This window comes from Petromyzon marinus, chromosome 57, assembly GCF_048934315.1.
Source record: "Petromyzon marinus isolate PM22_M1 ecotype Great Lakes invasive population chromosome 57, UKy_Petmar_22M1.pri1.0, whole genome shotgun sequence".
Classification (NCBI taxonomy): Eukaryota; Metazoa; Chordata; class Hyperoartia; order Petromyzontiformes; family Petromyzontidae; genus Petromyzon; species Petromyzon marinus.
In genome coordinates, this window is record NC_133723.1 from 2,899,141 (window position 1) to 2,918,758 (window position 19,618).

The 19,618-nt window shown below is 56.5% G+C and overlaps 1 protein-coding gene across 7 annotated transcripts in view; it reads right to left on the reverse strand.

Annotated features, from left to right (window-relative positions):
* Nucleotides 1-532: 532 nt before the first annotated feature.
* Nucleotides 533-19,618, reverse strand: part of LOC116954927 (chromodomain-helicase-DNA-binding protein 2) — a 55,155-nt gene continuing 36,069 nt past the window's right edge. For 5 of the 7 annotated variants that reach the window (XM_076052654.1, XM_076052653.1, XM_076052657.1 and 2 more), the window contains 19 exons: nt 19,073-19,222; nt 18,253-18,401; nt 17,413-17,509; nt 16,046-16,147; nt 15,147-15,317; nt 14,139-14,323; nt 13,845-13,886; nt 13,321-13,448; nt 12,910-13,048; nt 12,546-12,696; nt 12,191-12,316; nt 11,828-11,971; nt 9,478-9,597; nt 7,607-7,792; nt 6,907-7,085; nt 6,152-6,251; nt 5,021-5,198; nt 4,120-4,408; nt 533-2,214 (listed from right to left, as the gene is read on the reverse strand). In XM_076052654.1, the coding sequence (XP_075908769.1) occupies nt 1,818-2,214; nt 4,120-4,408; nt 5,021-5,198; nt 6,152-6,251; nt 6,907-7,085; nt 7,607-7,792; nt 9,478-9,597; nt 11,828-11,971; nt 12,191-12,316; nt 12,546-12,696; nt 12,910-13,048; nt 13,321-13,448; nt 13,845-13,886; nt 14,139-14,323; nt 15,147-15,317; nt 16,046-16,147; nt 17,413-17,509; nt 18,253-18,401; nt 19,073-19,222 (3,033 nt within the window). In that variant the 3' untranslated portion in view covers nt 533-1,817. The remainder of the gene's footprint in view (nt 2,215-4,119; nt 4,409-5,020; nt 5,199-6,151; nt 6,252-6,906; nt 7,086-7,606; nt 7,793-9,477; nt 9,598-11,827; nt 11,972-12,190; nt 12,317-12,545; nt 12,697-12,909; nt 13,049-13,320; nt 13,449-13,844; nt 13,887-14,138; nt 14,324-15,146; nt 15,318-16,045; nt 16,148-17,412; nt 17,510-18,252; nt 18,402-19,072; nt 19,223-19,618) is intronic. The other 2 variants (XM_076052656.1, XM_076052652.1) reach the window with 1 other exon arrangement.

A 19,618-nucleotide genomic window follows, 5' to 3' on the forward strand; every position in this document is an offset into this window, starting at 1 on the left:
ACAGTCTGTTATGGCTACACGGGGGGGGGGGGGGTCTGTCTTTGTGCGCACGTTTGTGTGTGTGTGGGGAGCGGTGGTGCAACGGTCAGCGTGCTGTGCTACCAAACCGGCAACCCGAGTTCAATTCCCGCTCACGACCAACACGCGACCACGGTGAGAACACGCAAACTCTAAACATACAGCAGCAGGCGTAAGGGTCGAAAATCTCACCCACGACCTCCTGCATACCAGGCGAGGGAGTTAACATTTCGCCAGGATGGCGAGATTCCCCCCCCCCCGCACGCACCTGGTGAAAGCAAAGCATGGTCCACTGTTGGTCACGGCATGGTCCACTGATGGTCACTGATGGTCACTGATGGTCACGGCATGGTCACTGATGGTCACTGATGGTCACGGCATGGTCACTGATGGTCACTGATGGTCACGGCATGGTCACTGATGGTCACGGCATGGTCACTGATGGTCACGGCATGGTCACGCGTCTCTCGGTGTGCAATGCGACAACACAATCGGCAAGTTCCAGTTCTGGACGTTATAGAAAAAAAAACTCCGTTTATTGAGGTGCACTATAAACACATATGTACACAGTTTAGCACTGACGAAGGTCCAAAAAAAGACATGATCAACCATTTATAAATTAATTCCCATCTGGCTGCCGCTTTTTTTCAAATTGGAAGAGAGTTGCTTGAGAGCTGCGAGGTGGTGGTGGTGGTGTGGGTTTGAGGAGGGTGATTAAGGGAGAGGTGAGGGGGGGGGTCTTGCATCAGGCCAGGCATCGAGGCACGGATAACCGGTGACCTTGCAGGATCCAGGTTTACAACCCTGGCGCACCGCCGATTTCAACGACTTCCGAATTCGCTGCATCCGCGGCAGGAGTGTCCTTATGGCGGCAGACCTCGCGCGTCTCCCCCCCCCCCACCTCTTTCCGCGTTCCAATTAAACTTTTCCCTTCTTTAAACAGTTTCCTCCCTGTGCATTTCAATTATCGTTCTCTCGCTTAAACGCACAACAAAGCCAGGGGGGGGGGGGGGGGGGCGGGCGGGCCCGCTAATCACACACGGGGGAACCCCCCCCCCCCTCCACACCGGACATCCCCCGCCGTGTAAAAAAATACTTCTCCTCGGCGAACTCGGAGGGTGGACAACGCACGCCCACATTTATTGTCGAGTATTTCATTCGCCCGCCGCGCTCCCTTGATGCGTTCTCTTCCGTCCATCCTTCCCCCTCCGCCTGCGCTAAAGGGCGGCCGCAGAGCAGGAAGGAGCGGCCGGCGTGGCCCGGCGTCACCAACAAAATGTCAAAAGACGCCGCCCCCCACCCCCCCCCCAAACACTTTGCCGTCCCCTGACCAATCTCCAGATGGATGTATTTCGGCGCGTGCGCGGTTTCGTCAAAGGCATTTGTACTCTACACGTGTTGACGTGGACGCGCCCGCAGAAACCGTTGTCACGTGTGCAAACACTGGTCGGGGGGGCGGGCGGGAGATTGCTACAACCACCACCCACCCCGCCCTACCAAGACAAGAGCAGAGAGAGAGAGTGAGGTTGGCCAACTCTTCAATTCATCACCGCCTTTCCTGCCGTGCCAACGCCGCTAAACCGACTCTCACAATGCTCGTACGACGCTCCACTTCGCTCTCGCTCGCTCGGGCCTCTACGAGGAGGTTCGTGGTACAACGCAACGCCGCTCCCCCTCTTGTCGATAAAAAAACATTTCTTTCCTTTCGCTTTCAAGACGGCCGGGGGCGTGCCCGGGCCGGGGCGTGGCCGGGTCCGCGGAGGTGACGACGGCTGAGCAGAGTCTTCCCGGCCGCTCCACTACGTCTTGCGCGTGTTCCAGCCGTAGTCCGGCGTGTTGCGGTGGTCGCGGTCCAGTGGAGAGCGAGCGTCGTACGGCGATCGCTGCACCAGCGGCGAACGGTGGCCGCCGGCGCCGCCGCCGCCACCGCCGCCACCGCCGCTTCGCCCGCCATCTGCTGAGCCCTTGGCGTCACCGTGGAAGCGATAGTGCTCGGATGCCCCTCCACCCGAGGGTCCCCGGTAGTCGCTTGACTGCTTGACGTTGCGGTAATCGCCGCCGCCTCCACCGCCACCACCGCCGCCGCCACCGCCGCCGCCACCTCCACCGCCTCCACCGCCACCTCCACCGCCGCGGTATTCGCGGTCGTGAGGACGGAAGTCGTCAGGCCGACGCCTCTTCATGTCCGAGTGATACCTGTGAGGGCACGGAGGGGGGGGGACACACAGATTGAGGTGTCGGCGGTGAGTGCGTGCATGCAGACCGGTGTGTGTGTGTAGGTTGGCGTGCGTGCGTGTAGGTTGGCGTGCGCGTGTGTAGGTTGGCGTTCGTGTGTGTAGGTTGGCGTGGGCGTGTGTGTAGGTTGGTGTGCGTGCGTGTAGGTTGGCGTGTATGTGTGCGTGTAGGTTGGCGTGTATGTGTGCGTGTAGGTTGGCGTGTATGTGTGCGTGTAGGTTGGCGTGTATGTGTGCGTGTAGGTTGGCGTGTATGTATGCGTGTAGGTTGGCGTGCGCGTAGGTTGGTGCGTGCGTGTGTACGTTGGCGTGCGTGTGTAGGTTGGCGTGCGTGTGTGTAGGTTGGCGTGCGTGTGTGTAGGTTGGCGTGCGTGTAGGTTGGTGCGTGTGTGTCTAGGTTGGCGTGCGTGTGTAGGTTGGTGTGCGTGTGTGTAGGTTGGTGTGCGTGTGTGTAGGTTGATGTGCGTGTGTGTAGGTTGGTGTGCGTGTGTGTAGGTTGGTGTGCGTGTGTGTGTGGGTTGGTGTGCGTGTGTGTAGGTTGGTGTGCGTGTGTGTAGGTTGGTGTGCGTAGGTTGGTGTGCGTGTGTGTAGGTTGGTGTGCGTGTGTGTAGGTTGGTGTGCGTGTGTGTAGGTTGGTGTGCGCATGTGTGTAGGTTGGTGTGTGCATGTGTGTAGGTTGTTGTGTGTGTAGGTTGGTGTGCGTGTGTAGGTTGGTGTGTGTGTAGGTTGGTGTGTGTGTAGGTTGGTGTGTGTGTAGGTTGGTGTGTGTGTAGGTTGGTGTGTGTGTAGGTTGGTGTGTGTGTAGGTTGGTGTGTGTGTGTAGGTTGGTGTGTGTGTAGGTTGGTGTGTGTGTAGGTTGGTGTGTGTGTGTAGGTTGGTGTGCGTGTGTAGGTTGGTGTGTGTGTAGGTTGGTGTGTGTGTGTAGGTTGGTGTGCGTGTGTAGGTTGGTGTGTGTGTAGGTTGGTGTGCGTGTGTGTAGGTTGGTGTGCGCGTGTGTAGGTTGGTGTGTGCGTGTGTAGGTTGGTGTGCGTGTGTGTAGGTTGGTGTGCGCGTGTGTAGGTTGGTGTGTGCGTGTGTAGGTTGGTGTGCGTGTGTAGGTTGGTGTGCGTGTGTGTAGGTTGGTGTGTGCATGTGTGTAGGTTGGTGTGTGTGTAGGTTGGTGTGCGTGTGTGTAGGTTGGTGTGCGTGTGTGTAGGTTGGTGTGCGTGTGTGTAGGTTGGTGCGTGCGTGTGTGTAGGTTGGTGTGCATGTGTGTAGGTTGGTGTGTGCATGTGTGTAGGTTGGTGCGCGTGCGTGTGTAGGTTGGTGTGTGCGTGTAGGTTGGTGTGTGCGTGTAGGTTGGTGTGTGTGTGTAGGTTGGTGTGTGTGTGTAGGTTGGTGTGTGTGTGTAGGTTGGTGTGTGTGTAGGTTGGTGTGTGTGTGTAGGTTGGTGTGTGTGTGTAGGTTGGTGTGTGTGTGTAGGTTGGTGTGCGTGTGTGTAGGTTGGTGCGCGTGGGTTGGTGCGCGTGGGTTGGTGCGCGTGCGTGTGTAGGTTGGTGTGTGTGTGTAGGTTGGTGTGTGTGTAGGTTGGTGTGTGCGTAGGTGTAGGTTGGTGTGTGTGTGTAGGTTGGTGTGCGTGTGTAGGTTGGTGTGTGTGTGTGTAGGTTGGCGTGTGTGTGGAGGTTGGCGTGTGTGTGTTGGCGTGTGTGTGTTGGTGTGTGTGTGTGTAGGTTGGTGTGTGTGTGTGTGTAGGTTGGTGTGTGTGTGTAGGTTGGTGTGTGTAGGTTGGTGTGTGTGTGTAGGTTGGTGTGTGTAGGTTGGTGTGTGTAGGTTGGTGTGTGCGCGAGCTTCTTCTCCGCCCTCCACACCCTGCGAGCTCCCCGCTCACCGGTCGTCTCCACGGTAATACTCGCGCTGGTCCTTGTCGCCGGGGTAGGTGTTGCCGAAGGGCCGCTTGCGCCCCGCGTCGCTGTAGTGTTGGTGGTGGCGGTAGCCGCCCCCCGAGTTGTGGTGCTGGTCGGAGCGCCCGCGGTGAGACGAGCGGTCCTTGTAGTGGTGCGAGCCGTAGCCCTGGTGGTGCCTCTCAGAGCCCCAACCGCCGCCACCGCCGCCGCCGCCGCCGCCGCCGCCGCCGCCGCCGTGCCCGTACACGCGCTCCTTCTGCCTCTCCCCCCAGTCTGGAACAAAATACGCAGCAGTTCGTTTCACATTCAATTGCAATTATTGTAGGGAGTGCAGTGTGTCGAGATCTCTCCATTTGAGAAACGTTGTCCTCACTGGTCCAGTCCCACACCTACAACGTGCAGTCAGGAGGTGAAGCAGAGGCAAACGTTTTCGTTTCACCAGGTGAGACCTCCCAGAGGCCAGGCTGCGGTCTCATTTGCAAGAGTGACCTGGAGCATCAGCCAACCTTGGCGGCCACAACAACGGCTGCGTCTCAAACAGCATGCGGGAGGGCATTCACCCAGTAGCGATTAACGGCCGTCAACGATTAGTGTCAATTTAGCTGCCATCGACGACGAGCCTGCTGCTAACGGTGCCAACGCTGCTGCGAGTGACGTTGCTGCTGCACGTGTGTGCGCGCGCGTGTTGGCACGTGTGTGTGCGCGCGTGCCAAGTGCACGTGTGACCGGTGTGCGCGCACGAGTAGTAGTGCGTGGGGTGTGTGTGCGGAGCGTGTGCACACGTGCGCGGAGCGTGTGCACACGTGTGCGGAGCGTGTGCACACGTGTGCGGAGCGTGTGCACACGTGTGCGGAGCGTGTGCACACACGTGTGCGCGCTGCGTACCCGAGGGCGGCCGCTTGTGCTGGTTGGCGTAGGGCTCGCGGTGCGGCCCCCCCTGCTGCGAGGGGGGGTAGTGCGACTGCGAGTACGACGAGTCACGGCTCGACCCCGACGGCTCCGGCGGGAACGGCTTCTTGGCGACGAAGCTCTGCTTCTCCTGCCTCGCCTTGGGCTGCTCCGACTGCACAAAAACAAAGGATCCCCCGTGTGGACTTTGAAGCAAGTGGCTGCGTGCGAGCGGGACCAGTGCAGTGAAGGCCGGCACCTGTGAAGGCCGGCACCTGTGAAGGCCGGCACCTGTGAAGGCCGGCACCTGTGAAGGCCGGCACCTGTGAAGGCCGGAACCTGTGAAGGCCGGGACGTGCGACACGTGGGGGTGGGAGTTTGGGTGGCCAGCACCACGCCTGGCCGCCTTTGTGTCCGATTAAGGCCATGTGAAGTGTGGAGCGCCCGCTGGGAGGTCACGGGACAGACCCAGGTGCCATGGGTCGCAGACATACACAGGCAGTTTACTCAAACTGTAAATGTGGATTCACTCTTCAACACACCGGTGGGCTAAAGTAGTGAATTATTTGTCTTTTGTCAACGTGACACTTTTTTTTGCCGATTGGCCGTGTCGGGTGGTGGAGGGTTACGACACATTTATAAATAAACGCGATCTAACCCAAAAACCTTTATTATGAATTATTATGAATACACAGGCAGGCACACACGCCCGCACAGGGCACAATTGTTCATTGATATTTTACACCGTTCTCCGTCTATTTATTTTAATAGTTTTTTTTTGCCCCCCCGAGACAAAGTGGCCATTCGGATCTCTCGCAGGGCAGCGCGACCCCCTTTGCGTTAGAGAAAGGAACCCACAGAAGTGGATATCACAGAGCTACCTCTCGGGATCCCTTCAGGTGACCTCTGTTGCACACAGGAGCAGGGGGGGGGGGGGGGGGTTTGGGGGGGGTGACGGGCAATACCTTGCCACCCACGCTGCCCGAGAGAGTGTAACGCTCATCATACTCGCCAGTCAAGACTTATTTAATTCTCGCAGCTGGGAGTTTGTCTAAAATTAAGGGTAGGATAAAAACCTAACGCGGCCACTGTGGCGAGCCGCAGCTCGCGCCTCTCCGAGAGACTCACCCCGGCCTCCTCGGCGCGCTTCTTCACCGCGTGCTTGTACAGTTTGTGCAGCTTCCGCGCGTCAAACTCCGTGAACTTCGACACGAAGATCCACAGGTTCCTGCAAGGGATGCGGGCGGGCACACGTGGGTAAGCGGGCGGGCGGGCGGGCGAGCAAACAGTGGGTGGAGAAACGACCCGAGAGCGAATGGACGGGTGAGCACGCGACAATGGGAGAGCAGCTGAACGAGCGGGCGAGTAACGAGCAAGCGAGCGCCGTGGGCAAGCCCAGGGGACGGGCATTAAAACGGAGCAAGCAACGGAGAACGACGGACGGGCGAGCGAACATGCGGTTGAGCCCGGCGACTGGATGAAGTGGATAAACAAGCAGCGGGAGCAGGCGAGCCAACGGAGGAACGAGGGAGTGTTAAATGCGGGCGACCCAGAGACGGAGAAAACAGGAGGAGGGGCGAGGAAGCCAGGAAGAGAGGCGGCAACGAGACCGGGAGAGAGGCAACGGGCACGCGCGCGGTCAGGGGAGGAGTCAACGACAAGGCAAACGAGAGAGCGAGCGGGCACAGCAGGTGGTTCCCGGTGCCGGGCCGGCGCCGCCGAGAACCTGGGGTGGAATCCAGGCAGTTGCGCCGTGATTACAGCGCGGACTCGGCGGTTCCGCACACAACTTGGCGACCGGGGCGACCAAGTGGACGCGCGAGCGAGCGCATCACAGGGGCGGCCGGGTGAGCGCAAAGAGGCGAACGAGCGGGCGGGCTCACCGTCTCCACTGCTTGACGAGCTCGGGGTCCGAGTGCTTCTGCAGGCACTCGGAGATGTGGTCTCCGATGCGCAGCAGGCAGTGGCGCGTGTGCAGCAGCTGCTCGCGCTCCGACAGCCCCTCCTCGGGCTTGTCCAGCTGCTTCAGCGCCTTCTTCACGGGCCGCATGCGCTCCTTGCACTGCGGCGGACACGTGGGTTGTCCGGTGAATTAATAAAATGCACAGACCCCCCCCCGCTTGGGAGGGAAATAAATGGATGCGCCCCCCCGAACCTTGTCAAATCACATCGAAGCTAAACGGGGATTTGAGCCTGGTTAGCACGACCGGACATCTGTGAAAAAAAGAGCTTCACAGATAAGCTCATCGGTTTCCTCCAGGATAAAGAAAGATTCACATTTATGACTTTGATGGGAAACTTTGTGAGGCTTGGGTTGGAAAGTGGCCAGCAGATGGCAGCACAGCAACGGATTCCAAATCCATGCCTGCAAAGATTTCAGTGTTACCACGCTACCCATGCGCAATCCACCAACCCCGGCCCTCCATAGCAAGGGAGACGGAATGGAACCAGCCACCTCCTCTGGTTTGCAAGTCCAGTGGCGCTGCTAACCACTGCACCGCCCACCCCACCGTGGCTGCAGCAGCAGCGCCACCACCACCACCCCTAGGGAAGGCGGATGGATGGATGGGGGTGGGGACTCACGATGCTGAATGTCTTCTGGTCCAACTCCTCCTCCGTCTCCGTGGCGATCAGCACGGGCTCGCTGCCCGCCGTGATGTGCACGGGGCCCTGCGGGATGGAGGCCTTGGCCCCGGCGCGGGTCCCCCGCTCCCCGCTCCTCCCCCCCTCCGCCCGCCCCCCGCCCTCCGCCCCCTTGCCGGTCCGCGGCTGGGCGAGCGACAAAGCAACGGGGGTGAATCGTTATCATCGGTGTCAAGAAAGCCATCGTCCACCCCCTGTGGCAATGTTTTAGAGCTCGCGCATCAGGCGCTCGTTTGAGGCTGAGTTGACCTAAGGGAGGCCCCCAGGTTGGGGTCCATCATGCACACACCCACACACTCACACTATCCGTGTGCGAAGGAAGTTCAACACACACATGTACGTGCACCTATACACACAGAGACACAAATATCCCCCGTATAGCTTTAACACTGTAAGAGCAAGTGGCGAGCACAAATCAAGGCAGGTCAGGTGGCCAGCACCACACCTGGCCGCATTTGTCTCCCGAGTGGTGATGTTTACACTCCTTTGAGGCCGAGTCGACCTAGGGGAGGCCCATGACCAGTCCACAACAGTCACTGGTGATGACCACGAGTGGAAATTGGACCCAGGTCAACGGGTTCGTAGCACAGCGCGCTAACCGGTACCCTACCGCTCCCCACTCACACACGCACACCCGTACAGTCTCAAATCCTCACACGCACACCCATACACAGGCCCAAACCCTCACACGCACACCCGTACAGTCTCAAACCCTCACACGCTCACCCGTACAGGTTAAAACCCTCACACGCTCACCCGTACACAGTCTCCAACCCTCACACGCACACCCTCTCAGGCACACACACACCTATACACAGGCACACACACACCTATACACAGGCACACACACACCTATACACAGGCACACACACACCTATACACAGGCACACACACACACCTATACACAGGCGCACACACACACCTATACACAGGCGCACACACACACCTATACACAGGCGCACACACACACCTATACACAGGCGCACACACACACACACCTATACACAGGCGCACACACACACACACACCTATACACAGGCGCACACACACACACCTATACACAGGCGCACACACACACACCTATACACAGGCGCACACACACACACACCTATACACAGGCGCACACACACACACACCTATACACAGGCGCACACACACACACACACCTATACACAGGCGCACACACACACACCTATACACAGGCGCACACACACACACCTATACACAGGCGCACACACACACCTATACACAGGCGCACACACACACACACACCTATACACAGGCGCACACACACACACCTATACACAGGCGCGACACACACACCTATACACAGGCGCACACACACACACACACACCTATACACAGGCGCACACACACACACACACACCTATACACAGGCGCACACACACACACACACACCTATACACAGGCGCACACACACACACACCTATACACAGGCACACACACACACCTACACACAGGCACACACACACACCTACACACAGGCACACACACACACACCTATACACAGGCGCACACACACACACCTATACACAGGCACACACACCACTATACACACACACCTACACACAGGCACACACACCACTATACACATAAACACACCTATACACAGGCACACACACACCTACACACAGGCACACACACACACCACTATACACACAAACACACCTATACACAGGCACACACACACACCTACACACAGGCACACACACACCACTATACACACAAACACACCTACACACAGGCACACACACACACACACCTACACACAGGCACACACACAAACACACCTTTTCCTTCTTCTCGCGTTTCTCCTTCTTCCCTCTCCGCGTCTCCTTGCCATCCGCGCCCTTCTCCTTGTTCTCCTTCTCCCGCTTCTTCTTCTTTTTCTTCTTCTCGCCGCCGTCATCCTGCAAGGGCAGAGGCGTTGCGCCCGAGGTCAAACAAACGCGCGCGACGCGCTTCACACACCGCCCAGCGGCCACGCCAACGAAAACTCAAACACATTCGACTTGCGACATTTCAGAGATACGAACAAACCTGTCCAACTGTCCAGTTGCCCGTTCGGACCGAGAGTCGTAAGTTTAACCGCCACGCAACGGATGGCGGTGGTGGCATCTGCATCTGCAGAATGTGAAGGACCAGTGGCATCTACATCTACAGAATGTAAAGAACAGTGGCATCTACATCTACAGAATGTGAAGAACTAGTGGCATCTACATCTACAGAATGTGAAGAACCAGTGGCATCTACATCTGCAGAATGTGAAGAACCAGTGGCATCTACATCTGCAGAACGTGAAGAACTAGTGGCATCTACATTAGCAGAACGTGAAGAACCAGTGGCATCTACATCTGCAGAACGTGAAGAACCGGTGGCATCTACATCTGCAGAACGTGAAGAACCAGTAGCATCTACATCTGCAGAACGTGAAGAAGCAGTGGCATCTACATCTGCAGAACGTGAAGAACAGTGGCATCTACATCTGCAGAACGTGAAGAACAGTGGCATCTACAGCTGCAGAACGTGAAGAACCAGTGGCATCTACATCTGCAGAATGTGAAGAACCAGTGGCATCTACATCTGCAGAACGTGAAGAACCAGTGGCATCTACATCTGCAGAACGTGAAGAACCAGTGGCATCTACATCTGCAGAACGTGAAGAACCAGTGGCATCTACATCTGCAGAACGTGAAGAACCAGTAGCATCTACATCTGCAGAAGGTGAAGAACCAGTGGTATCTACATCTGCAGAACGTGAAGAACCAGTGGCATCTACAAATACAGAACATGAAGAACCAGTGGCATCTACATCTGCAGAACGTGAAGAAAAGTGGCATCTACATCTACAGAATGTGAAGAACCAGTGGCATCTACATCTGCAGAACGTGAAGAACCAGTGGCATCTACATCTGCAGAACGTGAAGAACTAGTGGCATCTACATCTGCAGAACGTGAAGAACTAGTGGCATCTACATCTACAGAATGTGAAGAACCAGTGGCATCTACATCTGCAGAACGTGAAGAACCAGTGGCATCTACATCTACAGAATGTGAAGAACTAGTGGCATCTACATCTGCAGAACGTGAAGAACAGTGGCATCTACAGAACGTGAAGAACCAGTGGCATCTACATCTGCAGAACGTGAAGAACAGTGGCATCTACATCTGCAGAACGTGAAGAACCAGTGGCATCTACATCTGCAGAACGTGAAGAACCAGTGGCATCTACATCTGCAGAACGTGAAGAACCAGTGGCATCTACATCTGCAGAACGTGAAGAACTAGTGGCATCTACATCTGCAGAACGTGAAGAACCAGTGGCATCTACATCTACAGAATGTGAAGAACCAGTGGCATCTACATCTGCAGAACGTGAAGAACTAGTGGCATCTACATCTGCAGAACGTGAAGAACCAGTGGCATCTACATCTGCAGAACGTGAAGAACAGTGGCATCTACATCTACAGAATGTGAAGAACTAGTGGCATCTACATCTGCAGAACGTGAAGAACAGTGGCATCTACAGAACGTGAAGAACCAGTGGCATCTACATCTGCAGAACGTGAAGAACAGTGGCATCTACATCTGCAGAACGTGAAGAACCAGTGGCATCTACATCTGCAGAACGTGAAGAACCAGTGGCATCTACATCTGCAGAACGTGAAAAACCAGTGGCATCTACATCTGCAGAACGTGAAGGACCAGTGGCATCTACATCTAGAGGCGATTATACAACTTTGTCAAGACATTCCGCGTGTTTAGTGTACACGCCGTAGATCGTGCTTGGATTTATGAACAAACCTCTAGAAGTACACGAGTCCCTGGTATTTATATTTTACCAGGTAAGGCCCCGCTCAGGTATATAGCTTTGTCAGAAGCAACCTGGCTATGACAAATTATAGTTCAACGAAGGTGGCTTATTACGTGGAAATTTGTGGAGGCCAAATTATAAAGAATGCATACGGATTCTAAATGTGGAGGGAAAAAAAAAACCCAGGGGTACCCGGAGATATAAATCCACACGACCAAATAAACTGGCGTCAGGGTCGAGCTCGAAACCCAGGACCTCCTGCATACCGGGCGAGGTAGTTAACATCTCACCACCGTGGCACCCCAAACCAAGAGGCGAGCGGGTACCTTGATCTCGCCCTCCTCCTCCGACGCGTGCTCGGCGGTGCGGGGCGAGCCGCCGCTGGTGCCGTCGGGCTGCCCCCCTTCCCCGCCGCGGGCGCCCCCCTTGTGCGCTTTTTTGGCGTGGACCCTGCGGGGCTTCTTGTTCGTCTGATGAGTGGAGAGAGAGAGAGAGAGGGGGGGGGGGGAAGAGGGGGTAAACGCTCGCTTAGCGAGCCGCGGGCACGGCTCTCGCGCCGGATTCCCCGGGCCCGCCGCAGGAACGCGGCGACGACGACGACGACGAGCGGGGCGGCAAAACAAACGAAAAAAAGCGTCACGGCGACGAAGGCCTGGGCGCGGAACATCGCGGCACGACGGGGAACGCACCGCCTGGGCCGCGGGCTTCAGGGACTCCCTGCGCAGCATCTCCTTCTTCAGCAGCTTGACGAGGTAATCGGCGCGGGTCTGAAGCTGCTTCGCCTGCGGCTTCAGCTCCGGGTCGTCGGGCAAGATCTGTCGTCATCGTAGGGGGGGTGGGAGGGGGGAGAAACGAAAAAGACCGTTTGACAACAGATCCCGGCGTTGGGTTTCTCCAGGGCACCCGGAGAAAACCAACGCCTCGCGCGAGGGGGTAACACCGAGTGGTGGTGTTGACTGTGGCCTGTGAGGTGGGGGGAAGAGAGGGAAGGAGGGGGGGGGGGGAAGGCAATGGGGGGGGGGGGGGGGGCAGGCAGGGCCGTGCCTTGTCGGTGAGGTTGAGGTCGGGGTCCATCTTGACGAGCTCCCAGTTGCCGTAGCCGTACTCGTGGATGCCCACGAGGAGGTTCGAGTCCTCCTCCACGCCCCACTCCGAGTCAAAGTGCGCCGCCTTGGCGCGCGACGACAGCCGGTACCTGCGGACGGGCACGCGCCCCAGCCGCCGCGTCAACACGGCGCGCGCGCGAGCACGACAGCCGCCGCTCGCCACCAGGTGGCGGCGACGTCACCCGCAGCGCATCAGGCTCGGCGCACCGAGGATGGGGCGAGAGCGGGAATCCAACTCGGGTCGCCGGGTTCGCGGCACGGCTCCCCCCCGCACGGCCCAGGACAAACGCGCGCGCGCTCACCGCTTGCGCTGCTCGGGGTCGGAGGGGATGGCTTGGTGCAGCGGCAGGAACTCCTCCTCGTGCGCCAGCAGCGACTTGGCGTTCACCTGCACGCCCGACAGCCGGAAGGCCGGCCCCCGCTTCTTACCCCGGCCGCCACCTGCAGCCGGCGCAAGATCACCCACGGCAGCAGCGACGACAAAAATAAAAAAAAAACAGCGTCACCTTCACACGTTCACGCGTGAACGCGACGGTCGGGCGCGGCACGGGAGAAGCCCGTCCCGCAATGGGCGCGGCACACGGGTGCCGTGTCGCGACGTGCTTTGGTGCGGCGCGGAACGGTAGCTTGGCGTCGCGGTAAGGTGATCGAGTGAGGTGCGGTGACGGCGAGGTGCGGTGGTGTTTTGCGCGGCGTGGCGGTGCGGCGCGTGCCGTCGGCTTTGCCGTCCGCTTGCTCCTGCATGGCCTCCTCGCAGCCGCGGTGGATGAGCTCCCCGAGTCGCTTGAGGTCTGCCGCCGACTTGTCTCCCAGCTCCGCGTCGCGCGCGATCGCATCCAGCCTTCGGGGGGGGGGAGGCATGGCACAACCATTAACATCACAATCACCACCGCAAACACCACGACCAGCATCACAACCCACGACAACACCGGCACAACATCCACGAAGACCGCCGATGCAGCCACCACCCTCGCCACAACGACGCAAAATAATTAATGACGTGTAACACATCACACAGCCCAAGCCCTACGCACAAACTGATCGTGGTAGCGCGAGTGGTATTTTGCAGACAGCCAGATCCGGTATGGGGGGGGGGGGGGGACTATCGCCACCACCCAAGCACTACCCTCCGCTCGAACTGCTGGACAGATGTCCTCCCGGACACGTGTGAAAAAGAGCTTCATAGCTCATTGGATTCCTCCAGTCTAAACATAGATTCCGATTCCGTACTACTCACCTCTCCAACGGCGCTCCGAATCGCTTGTAGCTTTTGATGAACCTGTAACGACAGCAAAGAGACAACCACGGCAATCAAATAAACACATCATAAACTAACGTTCGGAGCGTTAGTAACGCGAGCTGTTAGTTCCGTTTGTATGCGCGCTCGTATTCTGGGATAAAGGACGACTCTCGTGAAGACGATTCTGCATAAATATTCTAACTGGGCGAGGCAGGCCTGGTGGCCTAATAAAATTAATAATAATCCTGATCCTAAACAAGGTGATGTAAAATCTCTCAGGCACGCACGCACCTCCGGATCTCCGAGTCGGTGAAGCCCTGCACAGTGTCGCGAGGTACGGTGCGTGGCCGACCCCGCTTGCGCGGCTTCTTGTCGTCCCCCGAGTCGTCAGAGTCGCTCTCCGAGCCCGACGAGCGCCGCTTGCCGCGCCGCCGCCGGCAGCTCGCGTCCGAGTCGCTGCCGTTCACGTGCACCGGCTACGGCCGAACCCACGCGGGGGGGGGGGGGGGCGGGCAGACGAACGCCATAAGCCACGCGTCAAGACCGTGCCACGCCTAAAGGTGCCGTCACCTCAAGATTGAATCGCTATCTTGCAAACGGCTTCACATCCAGAGGAACACTTTCCATAGTCAACCCCCTCTGTACGTTTCATCTCGTCTCCCAATATTTTTTCCAGAGTGCGCAAACGGCGTCACGTGATCTCGCACAGAGCAGTGCGACTCTTTACTATTCAAGAATGGCCCGTGGAAGTGGACATCGTGGAGCTAGCTCAGAGATCCCTTCGGTTGACCTCCGGTGTACACAGTAGATGGGGGGGGGGCATGCAGAAGTTTTACCTCCCACCTTGCCACAGAGAGATATGTTTGCCGCATGACAGTCAAGTGGAAATTTTAATTCTCAGAGATGTAATTTTCTCACACGCTGGGCGTGTGCACACACACTCACACACCTTCTAGCCTTCACAGACTTGTTCGGGTAAGTGCTGTTAACAAGCACCTATGAAGGCTGGCACGGCACACGATGGCGTGGGTGACCAACACCACGCCCGGTCGCCTTTCTCTCCCCGAGTAGCGATGTTTATACATCGCACCGGGTACTCATTTGAGGTCGAGTGGACATAGCGGAGGCCCGGACCGGTTCAGAACAATCGTCACCCTTGTTGCCCGTCAGCGGGAATCGAAATCGGGTGGCCGGATTCATAGCGCAGCATCACAAACCGCTACACCACCGCTCCTCCACACACACACACGCACACGTGTCCACTCGCACGAAAGCACACGTCTATACACACACACGCACCTTCTTGGTACGCATGCGTGGCAGCATGCAGATCTCGAGCAGCTCTTTCTGGCGCTCCTCCTCCTCCACGCGCTTCCAGTGCTCCTCGGGGATGATCTCGTCCCACGAGCGGACGGCCAGCGCGTCCTTCAGCTCCAGACCCTCCTCGTCCATCGTCGCAAAGTTCGCCACCTGAGCGAGGCGCCGTCGCCAGGAGGTCGCGGTGGGGACGGGGAGGGTTGTGGGGTCACGGTGACAAGGTGGTCACAGTAAGCCCACTTCGCAGTACAGTACAATAATTGCAATGGGTTTGTACGTTCTACTCATTGTCCTGCGCAAGTTTCTTCCGGCTTAAATTTCGATTTAAAGCTTTCGTGACTGCAAGGATTCATCTTCTTTGGTTCTTTCGGTAAAGCCATGTAGAATGATAATAAAATAATAAATTAATAAAATAACACACGAAACGTCGTGAGAATTTAATTGTGTTATTTTATTTCATTATTTTATTCTCATTCTACGTGGCTTTACCGAAAGAACCAAAGAAGGTTTCTTCCGGCTTCTCCGGTTTCCTCCCATAGCTAAAACTAGAACACACAATTGAACTGGTGTTGGGGCCACACAACATCCCGAATGCTGATAAATTCCCTGCAAGTTACTCAAGTGAGATCGCACATCCACGTCGCCCGCCCACCCCCACAACCTCCCCCCTCACACTGAAAAAACTTGGCAAGACCCTCCTAAAAAAAAATGTCTTGAGACTCGGGGGCGAGGGTTTACTCTGCTAACCTGCGGCCTGGCCCTGCAAACGTGGAGGGCGAGGGCGAGCGGGAGAGACCCCTATTGTGAACAAGCGAAAAAGCGAGTGAGTGAGCGAGTGGGTGACTAAACGAGCGAACGAGTGCGCCCCCCCCCCCTCCCACCTTGAACTGCGAGAGGAGCTCCTCGCCGGCCGTGGGCAGCAAACTGTCGTCGTTCTCCCGCGTCTCCGCTCGCCGCAGGATTTCGTCGATGTCCATCTCCTGCTGACGAGAAAACGACACGGCGCGTCAGATCTCACGCAAGCGCTCGTTCCCCGAGGACCGATGGAATCGCGCGCGAATTCCGCTTTGAAACGGGTGTTATGTCACGGCAAATATTTATTCGGCCATGTGACAAAACATAAAATGCACAACGCGAGCCGAGCCACGTGCCAAGTCTTGCATCACCCACTAAAAGCTTGCATTTGTTGTTGAAAAATCGGCAGGAGATTGATACCCTTTTGAAATTTGTACTATTTTATTTGGTTTATTCGGTTGAAAGAAGAAAGTCTGCCTAAGCAGCTTTACTCTTTTTTGCTCCTGATAACGATCGCTTGTGTTGTGATCGAAACATCGGGAGTTTTTTGTTATTTTCTTTCAACCTAACACGTAGGCTTTCGCCACCAATATTATTCAAAATAAAGGTTTTTTGGGTTAGATCGCGTTATTTATAAATGTGCCGTAAACCCTCCACCACCCAACACGGCCAAACAGTAAAAAAATGTGTCACGTTTACAAAAGACAAATAGTTCACTACTTTAGCCCACCGGTGTGTTGAAGAGTCAATCAACATAATTTACCATTTTGAGTACGTTTCGCTGGTAATTACATCCAGCATCATCGGGCAACTTGCCAGAATGGTGAAGCCCTCCACTTGCTCCCGGTCTTAAATAATGCAGCAAGGTGACGACATAATTTAACCCAATCTGGTGCAGATTGGGTTAAGGCTCCGAAGACGGTCTCCTTGGGAGGAGCGACTGTGGAGTTTCACGTAGGGCTTTCGCGACTAATATTGTTCATAATAAAGGTTGAGTCCGTGGACCGTGTTGAGTGAATCCATGGACCCTGTTGAGTCATTGGGCAGTGCTGCATCTATGGGCAGTTCACATAGTAAAGGTTTTTTTGGGATAGATCGCGCAAATATAAATGCAACGTTAACCCACCACCACCCAACACAGCCAATTAGTAAGGTTTGTCACTAAAACAAAGCGTGCCAATTAGTTACTACGTCAGCACATCGGTGTATTGGAGAGTAAACCTACAACATTTACAATTCTAGAATGACATTTTGCACGGTGAACCGTCTTCATCGGGCGACGTGTTCAAGCAACTGCAGGACCAACCCGGCGGAACGAGGCGATGACAGCCAGGGTGCGGGGGGCCGGTGGCCGCACCAATGAAACTGGGCCGCAGTGCGACCCTCTTCCCGCCCCCCCCCCCAACCTGGCCGTTGCCGTGAGGGGCACACGGGGAGGCCACCGCGTCCGTACCTGCGACTCCTGCTCCTCAGCCTCGCCCTCCTTGAACAGTTCCTCGGCGCCAAACTTGAGGATGGACGCCAGCTCCTCCTTGTTGAACGGCGTTGAGCTGTAGTGCAAGGCAACGCAAGGCCGTTGTGAGCAGGGGGAGCGAGGAACTCACGGCCCTGGGTTCCAGCGGGGCACCCCCCTGTCTGATATACCCCCCCCCCTTCTTAATTGAACAGCGCCCAGGCCCCTACAGTGCAGGTGCATCGTCTGCGCGACCAATGGCTCCAGGGTAATATACGAGTCTATAGGTTCTCCCGTTAGTCTGTGGGTACTATACTAGTCCAAAATATGTTAGCCTACAGGTCTCCAAGTCAGTCTATGGGTCATCTATGGGTCTCAGTGGCACACTGTGGGAGGGTGGAAAGGGCCCTGGTGCGAGGAATTCAACGTCCCCCTCACCACACAGTAGCCCACAGTAAGCGAGATGTTAACGACCTAGCCTGGCATACAGGAGGTCGTAGGTTTGATCCTGACTCTTGTATATTTTTGGAGTTTTGCACGTTTCTCTCCCCGTGGTTGCTTGGATTTTTCTCCGGGACCTCCGGGGGGTTTCCCCCGCCACATTTAGAATCAACGTGTGCGTTCAAGAGTATTTTGGCTGCTATAAATTTGTACATAAGCCACTTTGTTGAGCTATCATTTGTGATCGCCAGGTTCGCTTCTGAAAAAGAGCCCTTACCTCCGATTAGCACGGTTGGCGACGTATATAGTGCGAAAGAAGTTCAACACACACACGTATAACATACCTGGCAAAATACAAAACAGTTTCAAGTTCATAGTTTTTAAGCCCCCCCAACGCACCTGGAGGGCGCCGAGCCCTTCTGCAGAACCGTCTTTCCCGTCGTGTCCATGCGCTGGATCACCAGGTGGTCCAGCACCATCTTTTTCTTGGCTCGCTCGATGATGTCCTCCTCCACGGTGCCGCGCGTCACCAGCCGGTAGATGTTCACCTGCCGCGGAAAGCCACCCACCACGTGCGCCAAGCGTCGATGCATTAGTCCTGCTCGTCCGTCCGTAACGTGGGGGGAGGGGTGGGGGCTAGCGCTATAACTCTTGTAAACAACACACAACGTGAATGTGTCAATGTTGTATTAGCGATCCGTCCCCGAGAGAAAACTGGCCAAGTGGATCGAAGGGTTTTCGCCAAACTTGAAAACAGTAGTGAATGACCCCCCCCCCCCCCACCTCTCTCCTGGACGTCCCAGCCCTCCCGACCAAGGTGCCCCCCCCCCTCCCCACCCAGCCCCCCAAAGTATCCAGAGCAGTGCGGACCCTTCGTGTCAGAGAACGGCCCACAAAAGCGGATATCACGGAGCTACTTCTGAGGTCTCTTAAGCGACCTCTTGTCCACACACAGTAAAGAGAGGGGGCAGCCTTTTTTTCCTGCCGCCGTCCCACAAAGATGCTTGGTTGCTTTGACAGTCAAATCGATATTTTCAATTCTCCAAACTGGCAATGAACCAGACTAAGTCCAGACGGACACCAATACGAATTTCATTTTTGTGCGATCATAAAGACGAAGTATTGTTGACTTCGATGTCACTGGAACCGCATGTATACCCCTCCACACATTGAACAGTTCGACAGATCGTCACTCGGGGTGGGGGACGGGGTCACACACCTGCTTCTTCTGGCCGATGCGGTGGGCCCGCGCCTGCGCCTGGAGGTCGTTCTGTGGGTTCCAGTCCGAGTCGAAGATCACGACCGTGTCGGCCGACGCCAGATTAATGCCGAGGCCGCCGGCGCGCGTCGACAGCAGGAAGCAAAAGTCCTGCGTGGATTGTTTCAGAGGAGAAACGCCGGCCTCATCTTAACCAAATACACGGGGAGGTCTTGCCAAACGTGCTCCATTGTTCAGAGGGGCCCAGTAGGGCAAGCTGCACGACGGAACCCACGCGCATAGCACGCGCCACACACTACGCCAGAGTGGACGATATACCGCGCACAGCACGCAACACACCACACCACACAAACGTACGTGCACCACACAACCACCAACAGTGCAGAGCTTGCGCTACACCACACACACAGTACGCACACCCCACAGTACAGAGCATGCACATCACAGTACACAGTACAGAGAGCATGTTCTACACAACACACGGTACACAACCACACACGACACACGCAAGCACACAGTGCAGAGCTACTGTGGCCGAGGACCGCC